The 27,972-nt window shown below is 39.5% G+C and overlaps 1 protein-coding gene across 2 annotated transcripts; it reads left to right on the top strand.

The window, feature by feature from the left end:
- The first annotated feature begins 7 nt into the window (after positions 1–7).
- Positions 8–26,404, top strand: nipal4 (NIPA like domain containing 4). 2 transcript variants are annotated; one of them, XM_079355991.1, is made up of 10 exons: positions 8–326; positions 6,265–6,372; positions 9,751–9,888; positions 11,653–11,709; positions 12,783–12,873; positions 13,642–13,802; positions 21,529–21,696; positions 22,867–22,946; positions 23,535–23,636; positions 25,854–26,404. In XM_079355991.1, exons 1-10 carry the CDS (start codon positions 287–289, stop codon positions 26,085–26,087), a joined length of 1,179 nt encoding a protein of 392 aa, XP_079212117.1. In that variant the 5' UTR covers positions 8–286; the 3' UTR covers positions 26,088–26,404. The 2 variants fall into 2 exon arrangements, with proteins under 2 accessions (XP_079212117.1, XP_079212116.1); XM_079355990.1 differs by having other exon boundaries at positions 23,424–23,636.
- The last annotated feature ends 1,568 nt before the right edge of the window (positions 26,405–27,972 follow it).

Raw genomic sequence — 27,972 nt, 5'->3', positions numbered from 1 at the left:
GCGGGGCGAGGCTGGGCTGGGCGGGGCGGGGTCAGGTGTCGCTTTGTTTACGTTCTCCTCCTCCCACCTGAGTGTTCTGTCGGTGTTGTAAAGTCACCTGTTACCTGTATAAATTCAGAGAGCAGAGAGGATCATCTGGATGTACCGACGTGGATAACTTCTGTGTTGTCTTCACCTCCGGCCCAATGTACCTGCAGAAAGCTCTGTTCGCTTTGTAAACATTTTGTGGTTTTTTTTTTTTTTCTTTGCTGTTTCTGGGGATTGTTTTCTCCATCATAGCAACACGATGCGAGACGTTCACCTAAACAATGAGACTTGCAGCAACGGTAAGCAAAATAAATGCAAGATTTCATCAGAAATAAATCCCTCACGTTATTAGGTTATTTATCTGTAGGTTTTCTCTTTCATGTTTCGTTATCCAGAAAACACAAATGTAGGACAAAGTTGACCTTAATGTAACCTACATACTTTTATAGCCTACTTTTGTTTTTCTGAACTCCACCGTTAGATATAGTGTATAGTATACAATGTTACACCTCTACATGTATCATAGCCTACAGCTTTACTTTAATGTTTGCACTTAAACTAGTGTTTTATTTTTATAGACCTATCCTATTGAACAGAAGAAATGCCTGTCTATTGCTTTGAATTCATGTCTTGGGCCAACCTATCTTTAGAATTAAAGCAAAATTACTACAAATCTGTAATAACATTAAAAGATCAAACAACAGATATGTTATAACTTAAGGTTGCTTTTTATTTTAGATACAGTGCAATAAAATAGGGAATTTTGATTTTTACAATTGTCCCTGAACTCTGTTACATTCCCCCTAACATATGGGGGCAAAAGCCAGTTCCCAACACAGAAATACGACATATAGAACCGTTTTGCATTGTTTTATACAATACAGCTTATTTTAGTGTCAGGAGATCTGTGCTCTTTGTACAAAACAACCCTAAATAATGTGAAGATCATCCTTTAAATAAATACTTTTGCACACTCCCTGATATTCCAGACTGTACACTCCCTGCATGGTATAAGGGAGAAAAGTTATTAAATGTTATACTGTATGGCTTTTTTTTTCACAAGGTCCACCTGGGGCAATTATTGTTTAATAAAAGACCCTTAGGTTATTTGACACTCATTCCCCTGGTTCATTGTAACATTGTTTCAGAAATAGTGTTTATTTCCAAGTCTTCTATTATTAATATGGCAGAAACATAGGGCCTACCATGGACTTGTTATTGCAACATCATCGTATTATGAGATTTTGACATTGTCACATCCCTACTGTCCAAAGCTCCATTAGGCATCCCGGAGCTAGCACAACAGCAGCTGTCTCGTCAGGCCAGACTGGCTTTAAATCTCACAGCTATACTGAAATGATAACGTTACTCTCTGACCGCAAAATTAAGTAACTTGCCCTTCTGAATAATAAATTCATTTCCTTGTCTTCCTCAGCCTCTTGTCAATAAAAATGATTGAAGGTACACAATCAACTAACTAAAATAAACTGTTATGTTATGGTTAAGTGGGTGTAATGGTTTTGAAAGTAAACAATCATCAATTGTTTCTATCCAAGGTCTCCAGCCCCAATGTGTCAAAGGTTAGGATGATTCACACAAGAAGTTTTCCATTTTGAGAAAAGAGCTGCTCTGTGCGAGCTTGTTATCCCTAACACTTGTGGAGGCTGCTTGTATGTCCTTGCAGTTTCCAGAAATACCTCTCTATTCAATATGTATGGCTAACTTCAATATGTTTATCTCATTTAATTGGTAAATCAGTTCCATCACATATTGTATAAGTTTTAGTTTAGTAGCCATGGAAACTCCAGTCATCAAAACTGTTCAGGAAGGATAACTGTCCAGCTTAATCGAACTGAATCAAAAAATGTCAGACAGGTTGAAACCAGCTCTTTAAAAGAAGGTTTGGCCAAGCATACTGTATATTCAATTTAATTAAGCAACATACTGTGCAGTCTGTCCGACTAAAAAGCAAAATCAAAAATACAAATAATAATGGCCCTTGACTAAGAATGTATGTTATTCTTGCATGTGCATGTGATTACATGTGCTAAAATATTTGATGTTCAACATTATATCTTATAAGGAGAACAACAGGAGGCAAAGGACAGGGACACTATTTTTTATAGAGATGATTCTGATGGTGGACATTTCAGATACACAAAAAAAATTGGACAGACTCCATACTGAAATGTCAACTTTTTATACTTTTTTTTTAAAACCATTGGCTCATCCTTTTTGGTGTTTAGATAACTCCTGCTAAAATGGACAAGTAAAGAATGAATGTAAGGTAAAGTGGGGTTAGTAGAGGTCACGGAGGCTTCTCACATGTCACCAAATTTTGACACTGAAAGCTTGTGGTAAAGTCAACACTTCTATGATTGCTTACACAATAAATTTAAACATTTTATATAGCCTACTATAGACCTAGCATATTTCACAATCTTGTATTATCTAACTATATGAATGTCTTTAGGCTACTTATTAAAATAATAAAAAAATCAATGAATGAATGGTAATGAGCCTGAACGTGTTCTGCAATATAGTTGGGCAGAATTAAAGACAGAGCCATTTTGAGCTCATATACCGTAAATTCCGGACTATTGAGCGCACCTGGATATAAGCCGAACCGGCTAAAAATAAGTTAAAAAAAATATTTGTACATATATAAGCCGCACTTGATTATAAGCCGCAGGTGTCCACGTTATAACAGAGCTACTTGCACAGAAAGACGTGACATAAAAACATTTGTTTAACTTTTAATTAAATGCGTACTGTAACGGTTCATGTTGTAAAGTCAGTAGTTGATAATGTGTTCATAATTCCGATTATGTGGAGAGTCAGTGAATGCACCAGCGAGAACGTGTTGAGTGGCTGTATGAGAGAACGCTGGGTGAGAGAGTTGGATTGTTGCGGCAAGTTATGTGTTGTTCTCTGCGGTAAACGGCGTGGTCACGGCCGACAGTGACCAGGTTATTAAAAGCTGTTATTTGTACACTCTCGTCGTCCTTTAACGTCCGGACGGACGCTACAGTACTACCGGTAACATCCGCAAATACGAAGCCTAGTGGAATCGAACAGTGTCTGTAACACGGCTGAAGAAAACGATTACCGTAATACATTTCACAAGAAAAAGTCCATCCATTCAGTGACTCGGAATGACTTCATTACTCACTTCCTCAGTCTCTTTTTCGTTGTCGCTGTCAGTGTCAACTTTACGTGCAGCAGCTCTTTGACAGCCAGCTCGATCGCCTTTAACTTGAAAGCTGCATCATATGTATTTCTCCGTGTGTTTTCCATGATGAGGGTGCGTGCATGAAGCGCAAAATGACTGATATTAAGATCCGATATGACGAGGACAAATGTTTTTGCGGCACAAGCTCATTGTCCCCCAAGAAAAATCCATAAATAAGCCGCACCGGAGTAGAAGCCGCAGTGCTCGAAGTGTGAGAAAAAAGTAGCGGCTTATAGTCCGAAATTTACGGTAGTTTGAATACTACAGTATATAGCCATATCACCTGGTGGAGCTGAGGTAACATACCGTGGATGTTTGCTGCTGTACGCAGAAAATGTCTCTTCTGGTCTTGGAAAACAGTCACTGATGGGGATATCTAGCTGGCTGCTGCCTTCTGTGTACCACAGATGCTAGCTGTGCTAACATTATCAGGCTATTGTCTATTTAAGGAAATGTTTTTTTGTTTTTTTTTTACCACTTATCCGCAGATGAATAAAACATTTTTTAAAAATTAGTTGAGTGTAAACTTGCATCAGCAGATTTTTGGAGTTGCACGAGATGGACTATAATGCTAACTGCTTTGAAAACTGTATTTAAATACAACTCGCTAACTCCGTATCCAGTTTGTTCCTTCCAGTATATTTTCTTACACACATTTAATCTTCCTCTATCGATACTGAGGTATGTTCAACATCTGACATAGAAACCTATTTGTTTCCATCTCATGTTGAGCCATTTAAAGTGCTGCACTGACAGTGATGTGTGCACTGAGGCCTCAATGTTTACTGTGTAAATATTAAACTGTTCTGTCTCCTCATGTTACATTAACCAGCACAGTGGTCAAACCTGTATTTCACAACCCGTCCCTATAGATATTCAGGTTCAAAAAGCGTTGAGAGTTCCTCTGTTAACAAGAAAATGTATTCACATCAGGCTCTCTCTGTAGTAACGAGGAAGTTGTCTAATATAGAGATGGTGATATATGAGAAACTTCCTTGAATGTCTAGTCTGTAAAAATCTGATAGATTATTGGTAACGAAGAAAATAAGCAGAGAAACCAAAACAGAATCCCAAGAGATATTTAAAAAGAATGTCCTCAACTGATTGTATCTTTCTGTATTACCGTCTGTCTTAAACCGATTTGCTTAATTTTTCTTTCTATGCTTTTTGTTAAGGACACTTTTTTCTCATTTGAATAAGCTTTATCAACAATATCTCTGGACAACTACCAGTGTGGTTTTGTGGTCACTTAATCTGAACAGTGTTACTTGATTTGAATCAAATTGGGTACAAATTAGGGATGCACAATATGAGAACAAATACTGCATGCAGTCGTATTGCTCGACATTGCAATGGCCTTATGAAGTGCCAAAAGCAAATATTAAAGGCAGGGTTGGTAATTTTCAAAACCAGCATGATTTTGAAAGTAGCATTCCCTCAGTGCTCCGTCTTCACCCACCCTCCTCTCCTCTGTACTCCCTCGAAGCCCATGCCCCTCATTTACATGCACTAGCGTCATTGGTCCAGAGGCTGACCTCAGCTCATGCTTTGAGAGTGGGCTCGTACATGCACGGGTTAGAGAACGAGCAGGACGACAGGGAGACATGAATGACAAAATCTTAAAAAGTGGAGAAAATGACTGCCTTTAAAGAGTGCAGATTAGCTATTACTCATAGTTTCTGTTTTCTGCTATTCTTTGTGTTTTACACAATTTGCAGCATCTCCCTCCTCTAAAATAAATCTAAAAAGTTTTCTTCACCATTTGATCGATCAATAATCGAGAGTAGTTGGTAGTGAATTTAGCTTCAAATGACTGTGTGAAAACATTGTAAAAACATGGACATTATACTGTATAACAAACCCTCCGACCAATAGGTAAAATGTACACAGTTAAAAAGCAGAACTTTGTTGTGTTCATTCAGAAATGAGCAGAAATGAGCAACGAAATTGCAATTTACTATGCAGCTGTAATAAATATGCACAGCTTTAACATGTTGTTGTATTAATTGTGAGTGTAACCATGATAAGAACAACTTTTTGGGGTACTGTTTTTGTCTTCCTGAAACCCATTCTGATCCTGAGATTGAATTTGAGCCAAATCAATGACCCCTCAGACAAGTTTGATTTGAAAAAATAAACATGTAGCTGGTGGAAAAACAGAAATATTTACATTTTGGTAACTTTGACACACCTGTCTCTGCTAGCATTAGACTGGTGATTTGGGGGGATGATTTGATACTTGTTGAGGTTCTTTGGTTGATGAATGCTGGAGGATGATACCATGTGTAAGAAATTACCTGTATCCAGGCATTGCTTTTTGTGCTGACAGAATCCATTTTCATAACAAAAACAATGTAGTTCAGTGTTTTAAGCGCTCAGCGTCCTAAACTATGGATTATGACAGGATATGATTCCTTTACAATGATATACTGTAATATAATGTTTTCTCACTTATATTCCTTACAGTAAATGACAGTAAATATTACACACACACACACACACACACACTCCTCCTTGATAAGGAGCGTCTCACATTGTTTTTGGACCGGATTTAGATGTAAACTTAATCTGTAAAACATTCTGACCTCTGTGTAGAAATCATCATTTTGCATTCAGATCTGACGACAGGTAAACTCTAACTTGTATTAAAAAATACACATGCAGTTTAAATGTTTGTTTTGTATAATAGTCCTGGTACAGATTACGTGTTAATACAAGATTTAAAGGGGGTATCACTCGTATTTATTATTTTTCCCTTTAAAGCTACAAATATATTTAGTTAGTTTCCAAAAAATAACCCAGTGTCAAGCTTGTCCTTTTACTTCTGCATTTGTGTTTTTATTTATTTTCTCTCCTTGGCTCTTGCACTGAGGCATTGTTTAATGTTTAAGCCATGAAACATTAAAAACTCAGAGAATGACAAAACAACTAACAGACTAACTCTCTCTCTCTCTCTCTCTCTCTCTCTCTCTCTCTCTCTCTCTCTCTCTCTCTCTTCTCTGCAGGGTCTGTGGTGCGTTTGTGGTGTGGCTCTCAGTCCGCAGTGTGTGTAGTCTCTGGTGATCAACCGGTGTTCAACACACACCTGGACAACAACAACAATCAAACAACAGGTACAAGTCATGTTTAAATATCTGCACAGTGAAAGCCTTTGTTAACAGGAGGAAAACTTCCTTGTTAACACAGCTAAGTGAGGAAGAAAAAAAGCTCTGTTGTTTGCATGGAGAAGACATGCAGTACCTTAAAATAAAACAATGAGTTTAAAGTGTACATTTTAATGGGCAGAAAGTACAGAAGCGTGTTACAGAGGGATTCAATTAAAATTCAACGATGAGCTGATCTATAAAATGTCTGGAACATCATAATGTTTAACTTGTGTTCTGATTCAAAGCCATTTTTGAAGGAGCCTGTTACTTTGAATATAAATGGACCTGTAGTGAAAAACTGACTGTTAAAACAAATTTGAAAATTAAATTCCATGTTATTACTACATTTATTATGAAGTAGACAGTACTCTATGAACATAAAAAAATAACACAAACAGCTTTTGGCTTAAATTATGAGCTATAGACGTTAAAGATGTTTGAGTTTCAGCTTTTCTTATTATTACTGACCAACTTTATTACAAACCACATACAGCTTCGCGACCTGTTTCTCTCTTCCTCTTATATCCCACTGTCACTGTTTAGTGAAGACGTGTGCTTTAGCTCCACCTGTTAGGATTTTCAATCTGATCTAACATCATGTCAAACAATTGGTGTCAGTAAAAGGATTTCTATGTTGACCCAAAACACATGGGGAACAGGGAACACGCTGTTGATCAGTGAATGTGTCAGGACTAGCTTTGCAAAAGGGGTGGAAAGTTTCTGGTAAATTTCCGAAAACTTTCCATGGGAAGTTTAGCTTTTCTTAGAAATTTTGGAAATATTCCAAATCAGAAACTTTCCATGGGAATTATGGGAATTTATGGGACTTAATGGGAATTAACTGGAAATTTAGGGTAATTTAATTGAACAGTATCATCCATGCATTAATATAAACATTTTAATTTGTCCTACGCAGACATCCATGGAAAATAATAACAAACAATTAAAAAAAAAAAAAAACCATCTCAACAGCTTTACATCACATTCTTAAAATATTTTACCCCACAATGTCAACCAAACTTACTTCCCTTTATGTCGTCCACAGGATAAAATTTGTGACTATTCTCTCACAATAGTCTAGAAATCACCTGTGAATGAGAAGTGCACAGTGCATGTAGAGGGCGTGGCCTTAATAGCCCTGCAGTAAGCAGTATGCTATGTGATTGAGGAATAGTATAGATATTCAAGCGACTGGCATGGCATCTGGTTCTTTTAAACAAGATTATGTCAAAATACATGTTTAAGTTCCCTGTTAAGAGCCAACCTTTAACTTTGTAAATTCCTGGTTTAATCTTGTTTATTCCCATGGAAAGTTTTTAACTTTGAAAATTCCCATTTTGCAACCCAGGGCTCTGGAGGATCGATCATATTGGACTCTTAACTAGTTTATTTTCTGTGTCACCAGATCAGATGTGAGTTGGTACCATCGCTCAAAATGTGTGCCTTGTCACACAGAGATTTCTGATGTATTTAATGGTCTTGAGCACACTGAAAATGCAAGGTAAATTGTTTTAATCGTGGGGAGAATGAACATAGAGAAGGACGTCTCAGGTTTGCATACAGCTGAATTAATAAATCCATCTAATAGTTAAGTCAAGTATATCGTTAATATATATATATAGTCAAGTTAGCTTTATACATTTGGAACTCTACAACTGTCTGTCTCAGCTAACATAAGCATGAGCCTCAGCTCATCGATATCATGGTAACAGCTGAATACATACTCAACACGGATACAGTTTACAAACAATGGGTTGAGGATGCTTGCAGAGTCATATTTGCACAAAATCTAGTATTAACACTGTACCATGTCAGTCCATATCAGTGTTTGGTTTCTCACAAAGTCTTTGCCGGCCACGCATTACTTGCTTGTCAACAAATGCATGTTTTCTCAGAAGAACAGGTACAACAGCACTGTGTGTCTTTTGACAGTGCAGTTCCACTCAGGGACCTTCTACTGTCGTCAAAGCACACCAAACCAAATGTCTATGGTTGTTTAAAAGTAGAAAACATGTGTGAACTGTTTAGTCTTAGTAATAGATGGTGTTGTTATTAGTTTGCTGCAGGCCACCTCGATCTCTGCAGTTCAGACACAAACTTGACTCTGTTCTTTGAGGATCAGCTGTGCTGATAAGACATGTTTCACTGATGTGACGTTATGCACCTGAAATACATTCAGACTGGCCACGTGTTGACTCAGACAATAAGGACGTTTGATAAGGATCTCTACTGAGTATAACTGAGGTATCCGGAAACTTGCAATTCTGAGATCATTCAGTTTCAGTCCAGGAACTTTAAAATGATTAAAGAAAGCGCTTCTCTTTAATATGAGGTTTCAAATCTGTCACATGCCAGCCATCTTCTCTTCGTGCTGATTTTGGTGCACAGTTTGAGTCGATTCATGTGACCAGGACTTGTTTGTCTTTTCCCTGTGTAGAGTTCAAATGACTGTCTCCATGAATTGTGACTGTACTGTGAATACATTGTGGGCTGTTACTGCAGAGGAAGATGAAAATGTTAGAATGACTTGAATGTACTGTTTTATAAGCTTGATTATTTTACAGGAGATAATGCACTCTGACTTTGAGTAACCTTTAGAATTACGGCCCATTAGACGCAGCTGCACTAAGCGGCTCATAACTTCATCTGCACACTGTACAGGACAAAATTTGAACTTCGACACTGATACCAAGTTTAGTATTCAACTGTTTTAAAAGAATAAATGAGACCACACATTACTGTAGCTTAACACATTTGTCGTTTTGGAACATGCTCAATGCAGGTTATGGTAAACTGAGCTTGTAAAGTGCTTTTCTAGTCTTCTGACTACTCAAAACGCTTTTTACACCACATGTCACACCTACCTATTCACACACTGAGAGCAGAGGCTGCAATGTTTGGAGACCATCAGAAGTAACTAATCCCATTCATACAACGCAGACAAAGCAGCGGGAGAAACTCGGGGTTAAGTGTCTTGCCCAAGGAGGACATGTTGCTACAGGAACTGTGGATCATATTGAAAGATGTTTAGGGTCTGGTCTACTTTCTAATTGGTTATTTTTTAAATTAAAAATGTCTATAATTACCTTACAATAAGTCATAAAAATGACAAATTCACTTTTTATTTAAACTCTTTACAATACACATGAACATGTAGATTTATATGACCCAATGTTTGGTCAAGTAAAAACATCCACTTGCACAAACATAGCTCAGTGTAATCATTTGTTTAATTCAGTGAATTCTATGAGGTATTGTTCGGGTCTGATGGAATGATTAAACACACACACTGCATGTCCACACCCTCATGAACACACACTCAGCTGACTGAAGGTTTGTCTGCAGATTTACAGATACACACGTCTTACAACCGCTGGCTTGGCCTGTCTCTCGCTCTGTTGTCCGCCTTCCTGATTGGTGGGAGCGTTATCCTGAAGAAGAAAGCTCTCCTCCGTTTGGCCAGGAATGGACACACCAGAGCAGGTGAGTAAACTCATTTTTCTGACGTAACATGTTTAGGAGAAAGAGGTCTCAGTCCTTTCTGAATATGACTGAGGGTTTACATTTGAATGTTTCTGAAGATAATGTTCATATAAGAAAATATTTTCCACAAGACATTTGTGTGTGTGTTTTTTTTTTTTTCAGTTTTACTTATTTTTTGCAGTTGCATTTTGGGACATATCAGTATTGACTGTGTTGAATTATTTCTCTGAAATTAAGAAAAACTTAATTTAATCTCCAGAGATTTAACCTGTGTGTCACGTGCGCATAGAACGTCACTTCCTGCAGCCTTCGGGGAAAATCGAACCTGGGTTCGTCAAAAAATAAAAAGTTATACAGGCGACAGTGAATGTCTCTATTTCAACATCAGTTAACCGTTCTCTTACTAATGGGCGATCTAATACGATTTAATTACGTGACAAAGTTACATATAGCCCCTTTAAGAATCTGTATTTTTACAACCCTTTTTGATAGTATCTTTGACAAAACAAAGAAACATGTTTCACCAGAATCAACTTCAAATATGCATCGTTGTGAAGCCTCTTCAAGATATTTGTCACATAATGCTTTAAATCAGGTGACTAGCTCTATGGAAAAAGATTATACTAAAAAAATCACAAGAATGTTGATTGGACATGAGATCAGTTGTCTCAAACATATACGAAAGTTCATCTTTTAGTTTGAATCTTCATTTTTGTGTGTTTTGTAACAAAGGGTTAAACAAAGTTGCTCAACTTGGACAAACCAGTTTATATTTATATATTTTTGAGCTATCGTTACCTCACAAGATAAGCAGATAGTGACCATGGAAGCTAAAACTCTATCTTTTTTTGATATCCTTAAAATGACCAATGTTATAAAAACTGATGTTAAAAAAACACAGTTCTGAACATTATTAGTGTTTTCTCAAACAAACGACTAAAACACATTTTTTAATGTTAGTGACATAATTTTAATATATTGAAGGTTAGAGTTAAATATAACTGAACAATCATTAATATTATTGAATACCATAAACCTTATTGCTAAGTGGAAGGTGAAGTCACAAAGCAGACTGTGGCAGATCTGTGAAAATTGACCCCCATGAAGCAAGCTATCGGCCGCTCTAACAAAGAGGCTGCTACCATGGCTATCAGCCCGTACAACATCCTGACTTTATGCTGGGATTTGATAGCTGGGACTTTGCTATCACTTATGCTGAAAAACATAATTAGTACCAAACAGACCTGCTGCAGTTGTCGCTCTATCCTTCGTCTCCTGGGTTGCCCTGAAGGGAAGGAAATGACTGACTTGTGTTCATTTTTAGATTTGCTGTCTGAGGTGCTTGGGGGATGTTACTTTCCTATGCTACTACTGATTGAGAGAGCATACAGACTTTGTAAAGCTAATGACACTTAAGTTCAGCTTGTTGCGCGACCCAGAGGGCTGATAATGAAAGTCTTTAACTGTGTGGACAAGACACTTATCATGAGGGCTGCTAAAATGAAAGGAGAGCCTCAGTTGACTGGGGGTGCTCAATGTCTACATACATTTGCTGAATTTCTCAAAATAATTCATGGCTTATAGCCTATTTTGTTATAAATATCAAATCATTGAATGCAGTTCTGAAACTCCAATCTCCTTAGTGTGTGCATGAAGAAATTACCCTGAAGTAATGATTTTTTTTTTTTTCTTGACTGAAGTAATGAGGTATTATGGTTTTGGCTTTGTATAAACGTTTTATATTATTTGTGTTTGTGTGTGTAGGTGATGGAGGACATGGTTACTTGAAGGATTGGATCTGGTGGGGAGGCTTGTTAACCAGTAAGTATTGATATCAATATAATTGATTCTGAGTTGATATAAAAGAACTAAAAATAACTGATATATTTTGATTGTTTTGATAATTTGGTAACTGTGAACTGTGGTTTTGTGTCTTACACTGTCAGATATGTACAGTACGAAAAGTGTGTGCAAAGGTGTACTGTATTTGTGAACTACAATGACAAGAACTATCTATATTAAGTTTTTTATCAGTTTGCTCTATGTATATGCAGCACCGAGATTCTCAGGTCCTAAAGCCTTGGTCACTTCAAACATTGTAAGCAGAGAGTTACCACTTATGTTAGTTCATGATCAGTAGCAGTGTGATGTCATTAAGACAATAAATTAGCCTCCATAGTGCATTTCATGTCTTCTGACTACTCAAACTGATTTCACACCGTAGATCACACTTACCCATTCAATCTACATAACAAGTAGTGTCCATCAGTATTAAGTTATCCATTCATAAACTTTCACATAACGCTGACAAATAATTTTGGGTTAAGTGTCTAACCAACTGTCTGAGTCCCTGACATTACTGTAGGTCACAGTGCCACCAATTGGCAACTTCCTGTTTTGCCATGAAACAGGAAGTACCTAGAAAACCTAGATCCTAGAAAAAGCCTGTTGGATACCATATCTTCCAGTCGACCAGAAGTCGACCATTTTTAATGTTTTTTGTTTATTTATTTTTTAAAGGGTTTAAAAACACTGCACTGGCCCTACTGTGAGAAAAGTAAATGTCAATATTTTTCTATTAATGCTCTAAAATTCCATTTTTTGCATGTTGATTCCCATCTCTCTTTGTCTGTCAGTAAAGTCTGAAGTTAAAGCTGAAGTTGCTTTATTGGCTTGAAAAGATCAAATTTGTTGTTGACAAAGCAGTGGATGTACAATACAATAACATCATAATTAGCATTGATATTTACATTGACTTTGATGCATACATGTTCGTCATGAATTATATACAGTTAATTATATTATGATATTAAAGTTAATAAGACAGAGTATAAGTGTCTTTTTAATACTGATAGTGTGTCTCTCTTCGTCTCTCTCCTTCTCTGTCTCTGCAGTGGGAGCAGGGGAGGTGTGTAACTTTGTTGCCTACATGTTTGCTCCTGCCACCCTGGTAACTCCTCTTGGTGCTCTGAGTGTCCTCATCAGGTAGCAGAAGTTCACAAAGTTCAAGTTCAAGTTATGCTTTGCTCAGCACAGAGTCTTTAAAGGCAGAATGTGCAACATTTTACATATAAATCTAGCATCCAATATATCCTCTAAATATCTCTCTGAGTCATGACTGTCTATGATGAGTGAGACATGCAAGTCCTGTGGTCAGTGATGTTTTCTGCGCCGTATTTACATCATGTTTATATGGATGGGACGGTCGTCCAGCTCATTGAGAATAAAAGCTGTTGAAATGAAGGACAAGAGAAAAGAAGACTACCATATTGTCCTCACTGTATATTTGAATGTAACGATTTTAGATCATGATCAATCCGTCTAAATTAACATGCGATGTGAAGCTACGACCTAACTAAAGAGCACCCCCATTAGCCTGATAATGCATCAATGCGGCTTGATACAAGGACCCCCGTTTGCACTTCGTGTTTAATATGGTGGATTCCAATTTTGAATTAGACTCCCTTGTGCAAGAGAGAGGGATTGGAGGTGTGTCGCTGTAGGATAGCAGAGGTTTCAGTGTGGCAGATGTTGCCAAACAGGTGCTCAAGTTCAACCTCTACTGGAGACAAAGTTGCACATTCTTCCTTAAAAGTAAATACATAAAAAACAGTTAGAGGTCACACTTTTGGACGAAACTGTACTCTCTCTGTATACATACTGTAGAGTTCAGTTGAAATTACAACACATTTCTATCTTTGTCTATGAGATTAATGGATAAATAAATTAACGCTGTTTTTTTTTTCTCTTCAGTGCAGTTCTGTCGTCCCACCTGTTGGGGGAAACGTTGAATGTTGTGGGGAAGCTTGGTTGTCTGCTCTGCGTACTTGGAAGCGTGTTACTGGTCATCCACGCTCCACAGGAACGGGAAGTGACGTCACTACAGGACATGACAAACAAGTTGCTGGAGCCTGGTAACGTGGTTTGCTTCACTATATTCACATATGTGCCAATTTCCAATAATGTCACAGAGTAGGATGTTAAACTGGAAAACAATATTTTTCCAAATCATATAAAAAATGTAGACATTCACAATTCTAATTGATAATCTACTGAAAAGACAAATAGAATTGACAATTAGTCAGAATGATTAAAGGTTAAACAACATATTTTATAAACTTTCAGCTTGTAAAAGCTAAGTCACACATGCTAAAAAAAAACTATAGCTATTGAAGCTAGCGAAAATAAATCTGTTGCTTTATTCCCTTTCCCGCCTAATCCTATAACATTATCAAACTACATTTTATTGGTTATCAAATGTAATCAACTTTTTTCAGTTGCTGATTGAAGATAGATAGATAGATAGATAGATAGATAGATAGATAGATAGATAGATAGATAGATAGATAGATAGATAGATAGATAGATAGATAGATAGATAGATAGATAGATAGATAGATAGATAGATAGATAGATAGTGTTGGGGTCCAGCCAGAATGACAAAGGTCAGGCTGTGTCGTTTGGAGAACTACAACAAAAGACTCTTTATCCCAGCATGCCTTGCAGGTACTCCCAGAATGCTTTGCCACACCTAACACATAGGTGTGAAGTCTGGGAGGTATAAAGCCGGCCATGCTTCATTGTTCTGCCTCTTTCAAACGTAGTCTGGCGACGTCCGAGGATACCCAACTCTGTTCCTGTTTCCAGCACGCTTCCCTTTGTTTAAAAGTTTTGGCGCGCAGCTGATCCAAGGCCTTGAAGCATACCGACGTCCTAATTTCCGAGCCTAGATCATCCACTTGAACGCATCTCAGAAGTATAGCGTTCTATTTCTCCCGTAATGAAACGGTATTGAGAGAGACTGGAAGGATTACGTCTCGTTCCGTCCTTTAAAGAAAGGACACCCACGGAGATCACCTCGCTCGACGGAGGACACGACGGCCCTGCTCAACCCCCTTTGGACACGCACCGCCATCTCCAAACAACTGCAGAAAGGCCGTTCCAGAATCTTTTTCTTCATCAACCGTGGACAAAACGGTTCCAAGTGAGGCTTAGCTTGGTCTGGGCAGTTAGATATAGAGAGTGTGTTTAATAACTGAGTTATTATAGTGAAACGGTGATAATATTTGCTTGGTGTTTGACCACTGTGTCTTAGATTTTACCAGAGTAAAATCTCCTTTGTTCTCTTTGTTTGACCACTGCGTCTTAGATTTTACCAGAGTAAAATCTCTTTTGTTTCCTTTACTTGTGCCGCTGTGTCCCGTGTGTTTATCTGTGAGCTCCCGCGTCATCACCGGGTAATAGACTCACTATCAGAAAGACTAGTGTGAACGCCGTCTGATACAAATCCGGCCACTTGCTTCTGGTACGTGACGTAAACTGTGCTCTGAGTTGTGGTGAGCTCCAGTCCGAGATTGAGCTGTCGAGGTGCGTTGTTTTCTCTCGCTCTCTCGCCTTTACACTTACACCTTTCGGTAGACGCACACACATAGATCTGTGGCTTTCCAGACGCTGCAAAAACGTAGATCACGTTCTGTGTCCGCCATCACGTGACCACGCGTGGTCGTCGCCATTTTGATCTGTCTCTGTCTGTCTGTCCCTCCCCCTCTCTCTTTCTCTCTCTCACACACACGCACACACACACACACACACACACACACACACACACACACACACACACACACACACATGTGCCACGCTTGTTTGTTTTGTTTGTTACTTGTAGTTTGGCTTATGATGGTTATTTGTTTGATTGGGTTTCATTGATTTACTTGATGTTGCTTTGTTAAATAAATTCTATTATATCTTAAAAAGTCGTGGTTTGTGATGACTGTGAATTTGCTTTGTGACTTAGGCTGGGTGAAAGGGCTTTGTGTTCGGATTTCACACCTTCAATTAAATACAGATTATTAATTATTAATGATATTGGTATTTAATTAAATAATTTGAGACTGATATTGGTAATATTTTGGTTGTTCCCTGTTTACAGGGTGGTGCCCCGAGGTTTATTAAACGCAGTTTAATAACAATTATTGATTTAGATTAATAATTAAATAAACTTAATTATTAATTTATTTTGACAATCAAATTTTACGTCATAAAACCCAACATAACCGTTGGTCAGGTATTCGCTCCTGAAAATTCCCAACATAATGGTGCCCCGTGTGAGGCCCTTAATAAACCAGCTTTGTTACATTGTTTGTTCACAGTGATCCAAACTTTTAATCCTAAAGTGATTCTTCTAAAAGAAATTCTTTTCTTTGGGAGATTACTTTTTGTTGTTGTTTTTTTAAGCAGAGCAAACATCAAGTTGTGTGTTAGTTGTGCTGTTGCGTGTTGATGAGTGAGTAGTTTAATAATTTTTTTTGTGCTTATTGTTGTTGGAGACAACAAGTTAGCCATTTGTTCAGTCAGGAGTGTAACTTTAAAATTGTTACAGAGCCAGCTACCTGAGAGGTGTGTCTTCCCCCAATCCTCAAAAGGACTTGAGGTGTGAATGCTCGCACCTAGCTGCCAGGACAGACTGCACTGATCCGGTTCAGAACCATAGATCAGAATTGCCTCCTGCTGACTTTTACCTTGCAGCTTTGAAAACAGTAAATCCACTAAGGTATTCTGTTTTACCACATTAAGATGTCTACCAAGACTTCTTGTGAGCCAGGAGCTAAGACTCCTTTTGGATCAGACCACCACACATCACCAAAAGAAACTGTTGCTGGTCTGACGCAGCTCTCCTTAGAGGGGATTGCCAACCTGAACAGCTATTTCATTAACATTTGTAAGAACACCTTGAGAAAGGTAGGTGACCAGGCCAACCCCCGAGCCAAGATCACCCCCAACAAAGACAGAATGTCTGCGAAAGACATTCAGCAGCCAGGGACCAAGGCCCCCTGTGGATCAGACGATCCACCCCCTCAGGTTGGAGTTGCAGGTTTGAACCACGTCCCTTTAAAGGTCAACAGTCTGAACACCTCCACCCTCAGCACAGGCGAAGATAAATTAAATGAGTCGGTTGAGTATATGACTCATCTAACAGGGAAACCACAGTACACATCTTCGAATGTTCTCGGCCAACTTCTCCTCCCTTTTCAGCGCAAATCATATTTGCAGCAAAAGAGACACCAGGCACAGCTCGCCCAGCTGCAAGATAACCAGATCCTAAAGGACGGCTTCAAAAGGATGCAGGACCGACTTAAGACCTTGCAAGTCGAATGCAAGGCCCTGCAGGAGGAGAATAAAATACTGCAAGAAAGCTGCAGGTTAGCCAGACGAATGAAAGAAAGTGTCATGGTACCCGGAATTCAGGAGGAGCAGGTACGCACCGCAGCCCCCACGCCAGCTGAGGAAGCCCTACACAAGGGATGGGATACTGAACCAGATCCCTGGAGGAAGGAGACAGACATGTTGGACGACCAGAGGACTTATGAGTCTTCAGACGACTCGGGCAACTCCCACCAGGCCGTAACTCATGGTCTATGGACCAGACAGAGTGTCAGCGCTTCAATGGAGACACTCCAGCCAGAGGTCCAATCCCTGCAGGAAGAGAACAAATCTCTTCGTCAGCACCTACAAACTGCCAAGCAGAAGGTGTTAGACGCCTTTGAATTAATTAAGGGAGCACAGGTAAGCATAGAGCAAGCCACGTCATCAGGATACGACTCTGATCGTGCACCAAGCCCCTTAGAAGATCAAACGCCCCTGCTGAAAAAGCTCAGTAGAAAACCGAGCAGCCAGGATAGTCTAATGACTGAACAAAGTCTTGTTCCCCCTGTTAATCCTGAACAGAAAGACTTTGACTGTAGAGCCCCTCCCTTTGAGAAAACGCTCCGGTACCCTGACAGCTGTCACACTTTTTCACACCTTGACAGGTTTGAATCACCCCATGGGAAGGGGGGTGACTTCTCAGCCCCCACAGGCAGAGAGTACATCAGGCCCTCTTCTGCCACCTGCAGGTTCCCACCACAGGATACACAGCTGAGCAGTTATGACACGTCTGATGACTCGGATGGCTCCTATGGGAAGGGGGGTGACTTCTCAGCCCCCACAGGCAGAGAGTACATCAGGCCCTCTGCTGCCACCTGCAGGTTCCCACCACAGGATACACAGCTGAGCAGTTATGACACGTCTGATGACTCGGATGGCTCCTATGGGAAGGGGGGTGACTTCTCAGCCCCCACAGGCAGAGAGTACATCAGGCCCTCTTCTGCCACCTGCAGGTTCCCACCACAGGATACACAGCTGGGCAGTTATGACTCGGATGGCTCCTATGGGAAGGGGGGTGACTTCTCAGCCCCCACAGGCAGAGAGTACATCAGGCCCTCTGCTGCCACCTGCAGGTTCCCACCACAGGATTCACAGCTGAGCAGTTATGACACGTCTGATGACTCGGATGGCTCCTATTCACCCAGATATCCAATAATGCGCACAAAGCTCATTGATTCTCTGGTGGATGATGCGACCCGCTTTGATCCAGATAATACAGACTTTAAAATAGTCGATTATCTTAGAGAGATCAACCTGCTCCTCCGTGAAATCCCTGATGCATCCACCTGTGAAAAACTCAGGCTGATCTGGAAGACAACTTCCAGCAGTGTTCATGACTTCATCAGTACCCTCCGGCCCAGGATTAGAGAAAAGTACTCTGCACTCTGCAATGTTTTGTGCGAGGAATACTCCACCTTCGTTTACCCTGCAGAGAAACTTGTTAGTGCTTTCAAAGTCCTCCACCAGGAACATGAAGCCCCCAGAAAGTACTACCAGCGCCTAAGGTCAGCATACTTTCAGGGACATAGGGCTCCAGGTATGGACGAGGATGGAACTCTCAAGTCCATCTTCGTGTACAACCTGCATAACAGTGTGCGGCCAACTGTTGAGCTGCACTACCGAACTCATCAGCCGAGTATGCAAGAGGTCAAGGAGTTAGCACAGGCAGTGTGGGAGACACGCATACGCCCTGAGCCTGAAAGTCACAGAGGTGGCGTAGCACTTGAAGGCAACAAATTGCCTCGTGCTATGAAGAAGTCCAAGAGACCACGTCACCGGCAGAGAAGACGACAGAGCCAGGGGGGTGAAGGGTTGAGCCAGCCGTAGGGTAGGTTCCAGCCTGAGGAGTCAATCACTGACAGACCTGAACAGAACTCTCGGGATGACCGAAGCCTAAGACAGAAGGGTAGGTATAACCAGAGTTCCCAAGAGGAACTCTCGGGATGGCCGAAGCCTAAGTCAGAAGGGTAGGTATAACCAGAGTTCCCAAGAGCTTCATAAGGAAGCAGGTCTCAGCAGTGAGATGACTAGCACAATTCCGAGGGGGGTGATAGATGGGGTAAGATAGTGGCAGGCCTCCAGCCCTTACAAAGAACCAGGTTCTGACTCCACATTGGGGAGGCGTGAGTAGCTCCCGTTTCAAAATCCAGTAACTCTACTCACGCTTTTGTTGTAGTTGTTTTTGTTTTGTTTTGTGGCCTCACACCCATAGTGAGACTCTACATGTACATGTACATTACACACTGACATGCCACAAACACACACAGGCTTTCTCCTGCCCAGTCAAGGAGTTAGCCCACAAATCTACACATGAAACTCTTCTCTTTCTCTCTTCCTCTTGTTTGTTTATTTCATGTGTTTTGTCAAAGAATGCACCTTGAGCAGCAAAGCTTCGCTAATGTCTGATTATGTTTTGATGTTTAGCGTTAGACATAGTAAGACAGTCTGCCCAGACTTTGCCTCAATGCCTGCCCAGACCAAATGCCTCTTGAATTTATGGACTGTTTGCCAAATTAACTTTTGTACAAGTATCTCCAAAGCACGTGGACTGGTGGCCCATAGTGCCCTGAAGACCATGACCTGCATCCCGCTCTTCAGGCCAGGGGGGATGTTGGGGTCCAGCCAGAATGACAAAGGTCAGGCTGTGTCGTTTGGAGAACTACAACAAAAGACTCTTTATCCCAGCATGCCTTGCAGGTACTCCCAGAATGCTTTGCCACACCTAACACATAGGTGTGAAGTCTGGGAGGTATAAAGCCGGCCATGCTTCATTGTTCTGCCTCTTTCAAACGTCGTCTGGCGACGTCCGAGGATACCCAACTCTGTTCCTGTTTCCAGCACGCTTCCCTTTGTTTAAAAGTTTTGGCGCGCAGCTGATCCAAGGCCTTGAAGCATACCGACGTCCTAATTTCCGAGCCTAGATCATCCACTTGAACGCATCTCAGAAGTATAGCGTTCTATTTCTCCCGTAATGAAACGGTATTGAGAGAGACTGGAAGGATTACGTCTCGTTCCGTCCTTTAAAGAAAGGACACCCACGGAGATCACCTCGCTCGACGGAGGACACGACGGCCCTGCTCAACCCCCTTTGGACACGCACCGCCATCTCCAAACAACTGCAGAAAGGCCGTTCCAGAATCTTTTTCTTCATCAACCGTGGACAAAACGGTTCCAAGTGAGGCTTAGCTTGGTCTGGGCAGTTAGATATAGAGAGTGTGTTTAATAACTGAGTTATTATAGTGAAACGGTGATAATATTTGCTTGGTGTTTGACCACTGTGTCTTAGATTTTACCAGAGTAAAATCTCCTTTATTCTCTTTGTTTGACCACTGCGTCTTAGATTTTACCAGAGTAAAATCTCTTTTGTTTCCTTTACTTGTGCCGCTGTGTCCCGTGTGTTTATCTGTGAGCTCCCGCGTCATCACCGGGTAATAGACTCACTATCAGAAAGACTAGTGTGAACGCCGTCTGATACAAATCCGGCCACTTGCTTCTGGTACGTGACGTAAACTGTGCTCTGAGTTGTGGTGAGCTCCAGTCCGAGATTGAGCTGTCGAGGTGCGTTGTTTTCTCTCGCTCTCTCGCCTTTACACTTACACCTTTCGGTAGACGCACACACATAGATCTGTGGCTTTCCAGACGCTGCAAAAACGTAGATCACGTTCTGTGTCCGCCATCACGTGACCACGCGTGGTCGTCGCCATTTTGATCTGTCTCTGTCTGTCTGTCCCTCCCCCTCTCTCTTTCTCTCTCTCACACACACGCACACACACACACACACACACACACACACACACACACACATGTGCCACGCTTGTTTGTTTTGTTTGTTACTTGTAGTTTGGCTTATGATGGTTATTTGTTTGATTGGGTTTCATTGATTTACTTGATGTTGCTTTGTTAAATAAATTCTATTATATCTTAAAAAGTCGTTGTTTGTGATGACTGTGAATTTGCTTTGTGACTTAGGCTGGGTGAAAGGGCTTTGTGTTCGGATTTCACACCTTCAATTAAATACAGATTATTAATTATTAATGATATTGGTATTTAATTAAATAATTTGAGACTGATATTGGTAATATTTTGGTTGTTCCCTGTTTACAGGGTGGTGCCCCGAGGTTTATTAAACGCAGTTTAATAACAATTATTGATTTAGATTAATAATTAAATAAACTTAATTATTAATTTATTTTGACAATCAAATTTTACGTCATAAAACCCAACATAACCGTTGGTCAGGTATTCGCTCCTGAAAATTCCCAACAATAGATAGATAGATAGATAGATAGATAGATAGATAGATAGATAGATAGATAGATAGATAGATAGATAGATAGATAGATAGATAGATAGATATTTAAAGTTATAAAGTTATTTCATCACTTTTGTTGTCCTCTGTTTGAGTAAAAACTGTGTATGATGTGTGTGTTACTGTAGGTTTCCTGGTGTACATGTCAGTGGTGTTGGTGCTGTGTGCTGTGCTCGTGCTGTATTTCTCTCCACGGATCGGTCGCTCTAACATCCTCATTTACATCAGCATCTGCTCGCTGCTCGGAGCCTTTACTGTTTCCTCTGTGAAGGGCCTCGCCATCGCCATCAACACTGGTAAGAGACACAAAATTGCCATGTTCTTACACCAGAGGACCATAGCATCAGAAATGAATTTGTTCTTACACTTGTTTTTTGTTTCAAGGGTTTTTTTTTGTGCTAATAACATTTTATGTTATTCTAGGCATTGTAGCTATTTATCTATCTCAGCCAATAACGTTGTTGTTGCTGTTGCTCTCATTCTGCATCTCCCTCGATCTCATTTTCCAAGCCCAACATAGTTACAGCAGGTGGCTGTTAAACATGAGTCTGGTTTTGACACTGTACTGTATCTATGATAAATGTTGGGTCTTTATGGATAATATAACAAAGTAAGGTCTTTTACCTGCTCCTTTGTAAGGTGTTTTGAGATAACGTATCATAAATTCTTCTTTTATAAATAAATATGAATACATTTATTGACATTGGCATAATTTTTTGTTTGTTCACTAATCTTTTGGAGGGGTTTCTGTGCTCCCTAGAATCGATTTAGCAGTTAAAAAAAGAAAACCTCTTAAAACTGTATCATAAATGTCTATGATAAAATGGTCCTACTTGTCAGATGATGTATAGGTAAACAAAATAGCATATAGTCTTAATCTCAAGTTTCTAGTCTTCTCCTATACAGCTTGAAGTGACTCTAGGTTCTACAGACCCATCTACCCTTTGTGGTGTACCCCACCCGCTCCACCCTCGGTGGAGCGGGTGGGGTACGAAGCGGGTAAAAACTGCTTGGGCAAAAATCCAAAACTTGAAGTTACATAAATGGTAATCAAGGATCGAATGGGTGATGTCACAGTGAATACATCCACTTTTTTAAGTTTTATTTTTTGGCTTTTTATGCCTTCATTTAAAGACTGGCGAGAGAGAGTTTGCAATCACATGCAGGAAAGGATTCAAACCCTGGGATTTCTTTTGGAGGACTATGGCCTTTGTACCAGAGGCACTCACACTCACCACTAGAATACCAGTGCCCCCTACATTCACTTCTTCTAAGATTAGCTGTTGTTATTATTATAAAACAATGTGTGGTGATGTTTGCTGCATATGTGTTTACAGTAAAGACCAAGGTTTAATAGTCTTTCTGCTGCATCTGTTTCTAAAGTTACCGTCATGAGTATGCTAGTGTTTGAAGTAAAAGATAAATATGTACTCCTTTAACACAGTTTTTAATCTCTCTCCATGTAGTGTTTGATGATATTTCAGTGCTCGCTCATCCCCTTACCTGGATCCTGTTGCTAACTCTCGTTGTCTCCATCATAACACAGGTGAGCTGTAGTTTGTTTCATCCTCTCCTTGTATGATAATATGTCTATAAATATATTAAATATATTATAGTTCTTCTTTCATTGATTTTGCTTTTTAAAAACCTAAAAAGATGTTTTTCAAGTTTGTGGCACGTTTTCATACTTTAGGACATCTAAGAAGACAAAAAAATGTGAACATCACTTTAAACATCCTACTTCGTTGCAAAGCACAGCTTGCGGCCACTAAAGTTGTCAGGGCCAGAGCTCTTATTGACCTACTTGTTATCATGGGAAAACATGAGTTGTTAAGCTGGGGTAATGAGATAACTGAGTCAAGATCTTGAAGAAACAACCAAAATGTCCTTGCCATCACTGGGAAATGGAGTAAAATAAAATATATGTCCATTTAGGGCTTCCATGAGAATCAGATATTCCTGGGGGGAGAATGAAATGTGTGGAAATATATCTTCATAAACTTCCTTTTACCCTTACCTACAGGTGAACTACCTGAACAAGTCCCTGGACACCTTCAACACCTTGCTAGTATACCCCATCTACTACGTCCTCTTCACCTCTGTGGTTCTGTGCTCCTCCATCATTCTTTTCCAGGAGTGGAGGAGCATGGCCATCGTGGATGTGGTCACCACGCTGGGAGCTTTTATTGTCATCGTGGTGGGCGTGGCCATGCTCCACTTCTTCAGAGACCTGCAGGTTGGTGCTCCATGCTCTACTCATTTATGTTGGTGTTTTTGGTGAAAAACATAAAAGCTCGACTAAGAGATTAAAAAATGCAGGATCCCAGCAGCAACGGCTGCACTGCAAAAAATCAACTCCAAGCAAGTTTATTGGTCTAATTTCTGGTTAAAAAAATAAAAAAATAAAAAATCATCATATTAATATTAGATGAATTCACCTGACAGGTCCATTTTTCAAGATATTGAAAGCAAAACTCAAAGCCTGAACTGTTTTTAATGAATAAAAATCTATGCAGTTTATTTGTTAGGGACAATAAATATAACATTCCCACCAGCCTCAGCTCTAGTTTGTGTTTGATTTGACCAACAGTATGTATAGAAAATAATAAACATTGCAGGTCATTGTAAAACACACTTTATTTAAAGCTACCTGGAGGAAGGTTTGTCTTGAGATAATTTTGGCGCCCCCTGTAGACTAAGCAGTTCCTCTTCAAGCATATTCTGTAAGTGTGCATGTTGCATTTATTTGCTAGAAATCCTGTCCTTTTTAACATTAAACCATATCACACACTCACTGTGGATCTTTGCTGTCGTAAAATGTAAACAAAGGCTTTTTGGTAACCATGCAGCTTATTGCTTCTGCAAACTCTGACCTGATGGCAGCAGAGACAAACATTAAAAATTTAATAAAAATCCTCAATTTATAGCTAATGGGCAGTACAACAAAACATGATTCTATATAATGCAATCAGACGATACACAACATAAAATGATGTGGTAGGATATGTTAAATTGCAATACCATATTATATGATACAATACGATGTTATACATCACAATATTTTCTATTAAGGCACAATATGATACCATATAATACTATACTATCTTATTATATGGCATTGTATTGGTACTCTATGATAATATATAGTACTAAACACTGTGATATTATACAATTGCTCTTTACCAATGATACTCTACCATACAGTATTTTATGACAGGGTACTTGTTTATGCTTCCCAGTATTATACTGTTTAGTAGGATGTGATGCCTCAGTGGGGTCAGACAGCAGGTAATGTTTTCATTGTGTGGTGGTTGTCTTGGATGTGTGTCGACCATGTGATCTGATTGCAGCACTAATTGGAGTAACGTCAGCCCACCTGAGCCCAGTGTGCTGACGTTACTTAACCTCCTGCCATTTCAGTTTCCTCTCACTGCTTCCCCTGTTCAAACTGCTCCTCTCTACAGGAACCCTGTGGTTTTGTTTGACACTTTGGTCTTTGTTTGGAGAGTTTGAAGAAATGAAGAGTTTTAACTCATTTGGTCTAATTTAACCTTGTGTGTCTCCCATCTTTTGTTGTGACTTCCTGAGCCGGGTCATGACAAGGATACACTACTATACTCTATAATACTTTACATGATAAAAAGCTGCATACCGTTTGTTTACATTCTGTATAAACAAGTAAACAACCAAACAATACCTTTCATATAAATCACATAAAGAAGTAAAAAACTAAAGAATCTTTTATAGAGTGTGATGTTCTCAGCAATGCTTTTTCTAAGGTCAAATATTAAATGTATCTTTGATTTTTTTTTTTTTAAATTAACAAACCTACATCGTGCAGCTTAATGATGCTTACATCCCTGACACCTTTCACCTTTCAATCTGCATTTCATGCATCCTTTTCCTTTGGTCAATATGTATATTGAACTGTAAGACTAGCCCTTACCAAATTATTGAAATGTCAGTGAACATTGGATCTTTGAAACATATGGATCGTCCTCCGAAGCACGCGCGTCTCAGAGTTTAATCGTCCCAACAATACCAAGCTTTAACAGCTAACCAGTTGTAATTCATATCTGTAAGGTGCACAAGGATTTTGGTAGAGAAATGTGAAAGTTGTAGAAATGTACAGATCCTGTGGTTTATGTTCATAACTTTATATACACACTGTCCTCAGAAGAAAATGTGGTGCCTGTAACACTGTTAGTAGATAAAATGCTACATGAGAAGTTATGGTGGTGGACCCGCAACAGTGAAACCGTAACTCTCCTGGTAGTGTTCCAGAGACCCAGTTGTCCTTTAAATAAAGTGTGTGTATTTACTTCAGAAAATATAGCATCACTTCTCCAACTTTCCAACTTCACTAACAAATCTTTATAACTCACCTCTCAACTATATCATAACTCTAATGTTTCTCTTTTTCCATACTTCTACATTCTTTAATGTCTCCCAGGTAACAATCAAAGAGCTGACCAGTCAGCTGACCATGCCGGTTGAGAGGGAGGAGCTTGCAAGGGAGGTTTCTGCCAATGGACAACCAGGAGGAGGAGGAGGAGGAGGAGGAGGAGGAGGAGGAGGAGGGAGTAGAACCAAAAAAGAGGATAAATATGGACTCATGGACAACATGATGATCGAGAGTCTTCCTCCTATGAGAGAGGATGGACCAAGAGTCTTCATCATCAGCTGAAAGAGATGTCAAGAACAAACAGAGTCACAGATATGTGTTTCAGTTCAGACTGATCTGAGGTGAAGTCCTGACTCTGATTGATGCTGTCCACTTATTTAAAGGTCCGGTCCTCTTGTTTGATGGTGTTACAGTTTTACACTGAGATCCATCAACTTTCAAATAACTTTATCACTTCAAGGGTGTAGCACCTTGAGAAAAAACAGTGACCAACTTTTTAAATGTTGGTTTTAGATTCTTCAGTTTATTTTTATGATGTACCTTATTTCACAAATACATAGTAAGACCTAAGTAATAAAAAGAGAGAATCAAGTATAAAATATGTTCACTAATGTTCTTCAAAATGAAAATAAATAAATCACACATCAAACCATAAATCAACAGTAAAAAAAAACCATGTATACGTGTTGCATAAAAGCAGGAAAGTAAAAGACTCTCCTTAAGTTAGAGAAGTGTGTTTTTAGAATCAAGAGTAAATACAAAATGTTTAAAACCTGTTGAGAAGTTACACACAATCCAATGTACCTTGACATGATGATGATTATTATTTTCTATTATCATTATTGATCATGAAGGTTGACATATCGGCTCTCAAAGATATATGGTGATGCTATGGTGTTCAATGAAGTTTATTGTTAGACAGTCCCGAGAGCCCCTCTAAAATGACAAACATTTAACATTCTTGACAAATGACAACGCTTAAAGAGCTAATGTCCCTAATGTCAAAGACAGAGTTAGAGGAGGGACAGATTAAAAGTTATAAAACAGGGACATCCTGACGCCACTTGATACCTTCTTCTTCTGGAGATTAGTGTTAAATAAATAATAAGCTGGACTTTTTTAGGTGTCTTTTAAAACTGGTAGAAGTGTAACTTGAGAGCAGAGATGTCTGCAGTGTGGATGACAGGGCTTATTGCTCATTTCAAATTTGCAAAGGAAACTGGATATTAAAGAGTAAACTTCAACTGTATGTCTTGGAGATTGCATATAAAGTTTGTGTGTGAGGCTCGACTCTCTTTGGTCCAGGTGAAGGTGTGATCCAGGTCCTGATCCTCTTTCAGTGTCATATGTCTCTTTGAGGACACAGATCTGAGATGAGGCGTTGGGTTATAGCATATACTTTTTTTAAATTATTATTATTTTGGTCTTTGACTGTGACTTTTCCAGGTGTTTTGGTTTAGATTCCTACACCTGGTCTGGTCGAAGGACAAAACATGTTTTCAGGACTGTGTTATATTGAGCCTTTACATAGACAGTCTTTTTTTTATCCATTTTTAAAGTTTGTTGTGTCTCCAACAATATACTCTTGCATCGGCTCACAGTTTTAATGCACCTTGACACAGCTTTCCTGAATGGGCTGGGCTCTCACTCTTCTCCCACATGATGGCAGGGATAGGATAGGGAGGCAGTTTAGATGTTTCACTAGAGAACAACTAATCCTGAGGGAGTTTGACTTCATTCTCTTTTCAGGAAGTCTTTTTCTCCACAATGGATTTACTTGGGCTGTCAGCATCAATGCGTTTATTGCGATTACGGTAGTTAAAGTCTGAAATGAATGCTTTTTTTTTTTTGTCGCATTATCCACATGCTATTTTGAGCCTTTAGAACCACCATAGATTAGCCTCTGCAGTGCCTCCTTGTTGTCACAGTGACAGAAAATAACACAACTGCCAAGCCTCTGAATGTCTAATTTCTCTTAAATACAAACAAATTAAAAAGTGAAAAGTAATATTCAACATATGACATCAAATATCTCTATTTATTACTGTTCCCTTTAGTGGTTTTTGTTTAATTTTCGCTCTGTAGGAAATTCCTTTTTACATTATTTTCGTAAGCTTTCGTCTTCCAGAGGTTCTTTGCTTTATTTCAAAATAAAGGTTTTGAAAGT

This window comes from Symphodus melops, assembly GCF_947650265.1.
Source record: "Symphodus melops genome assembly, chromosome: 11".
Lineage (NCBI taxonomy): Eukaryota > Metazoa > Chordata > Actinopteri > Labriformes > Labridae > Symphodus > Symphodus melops.
This window is presented reverse-complemented; position numbering and strand designations above follow the sequence as displayed.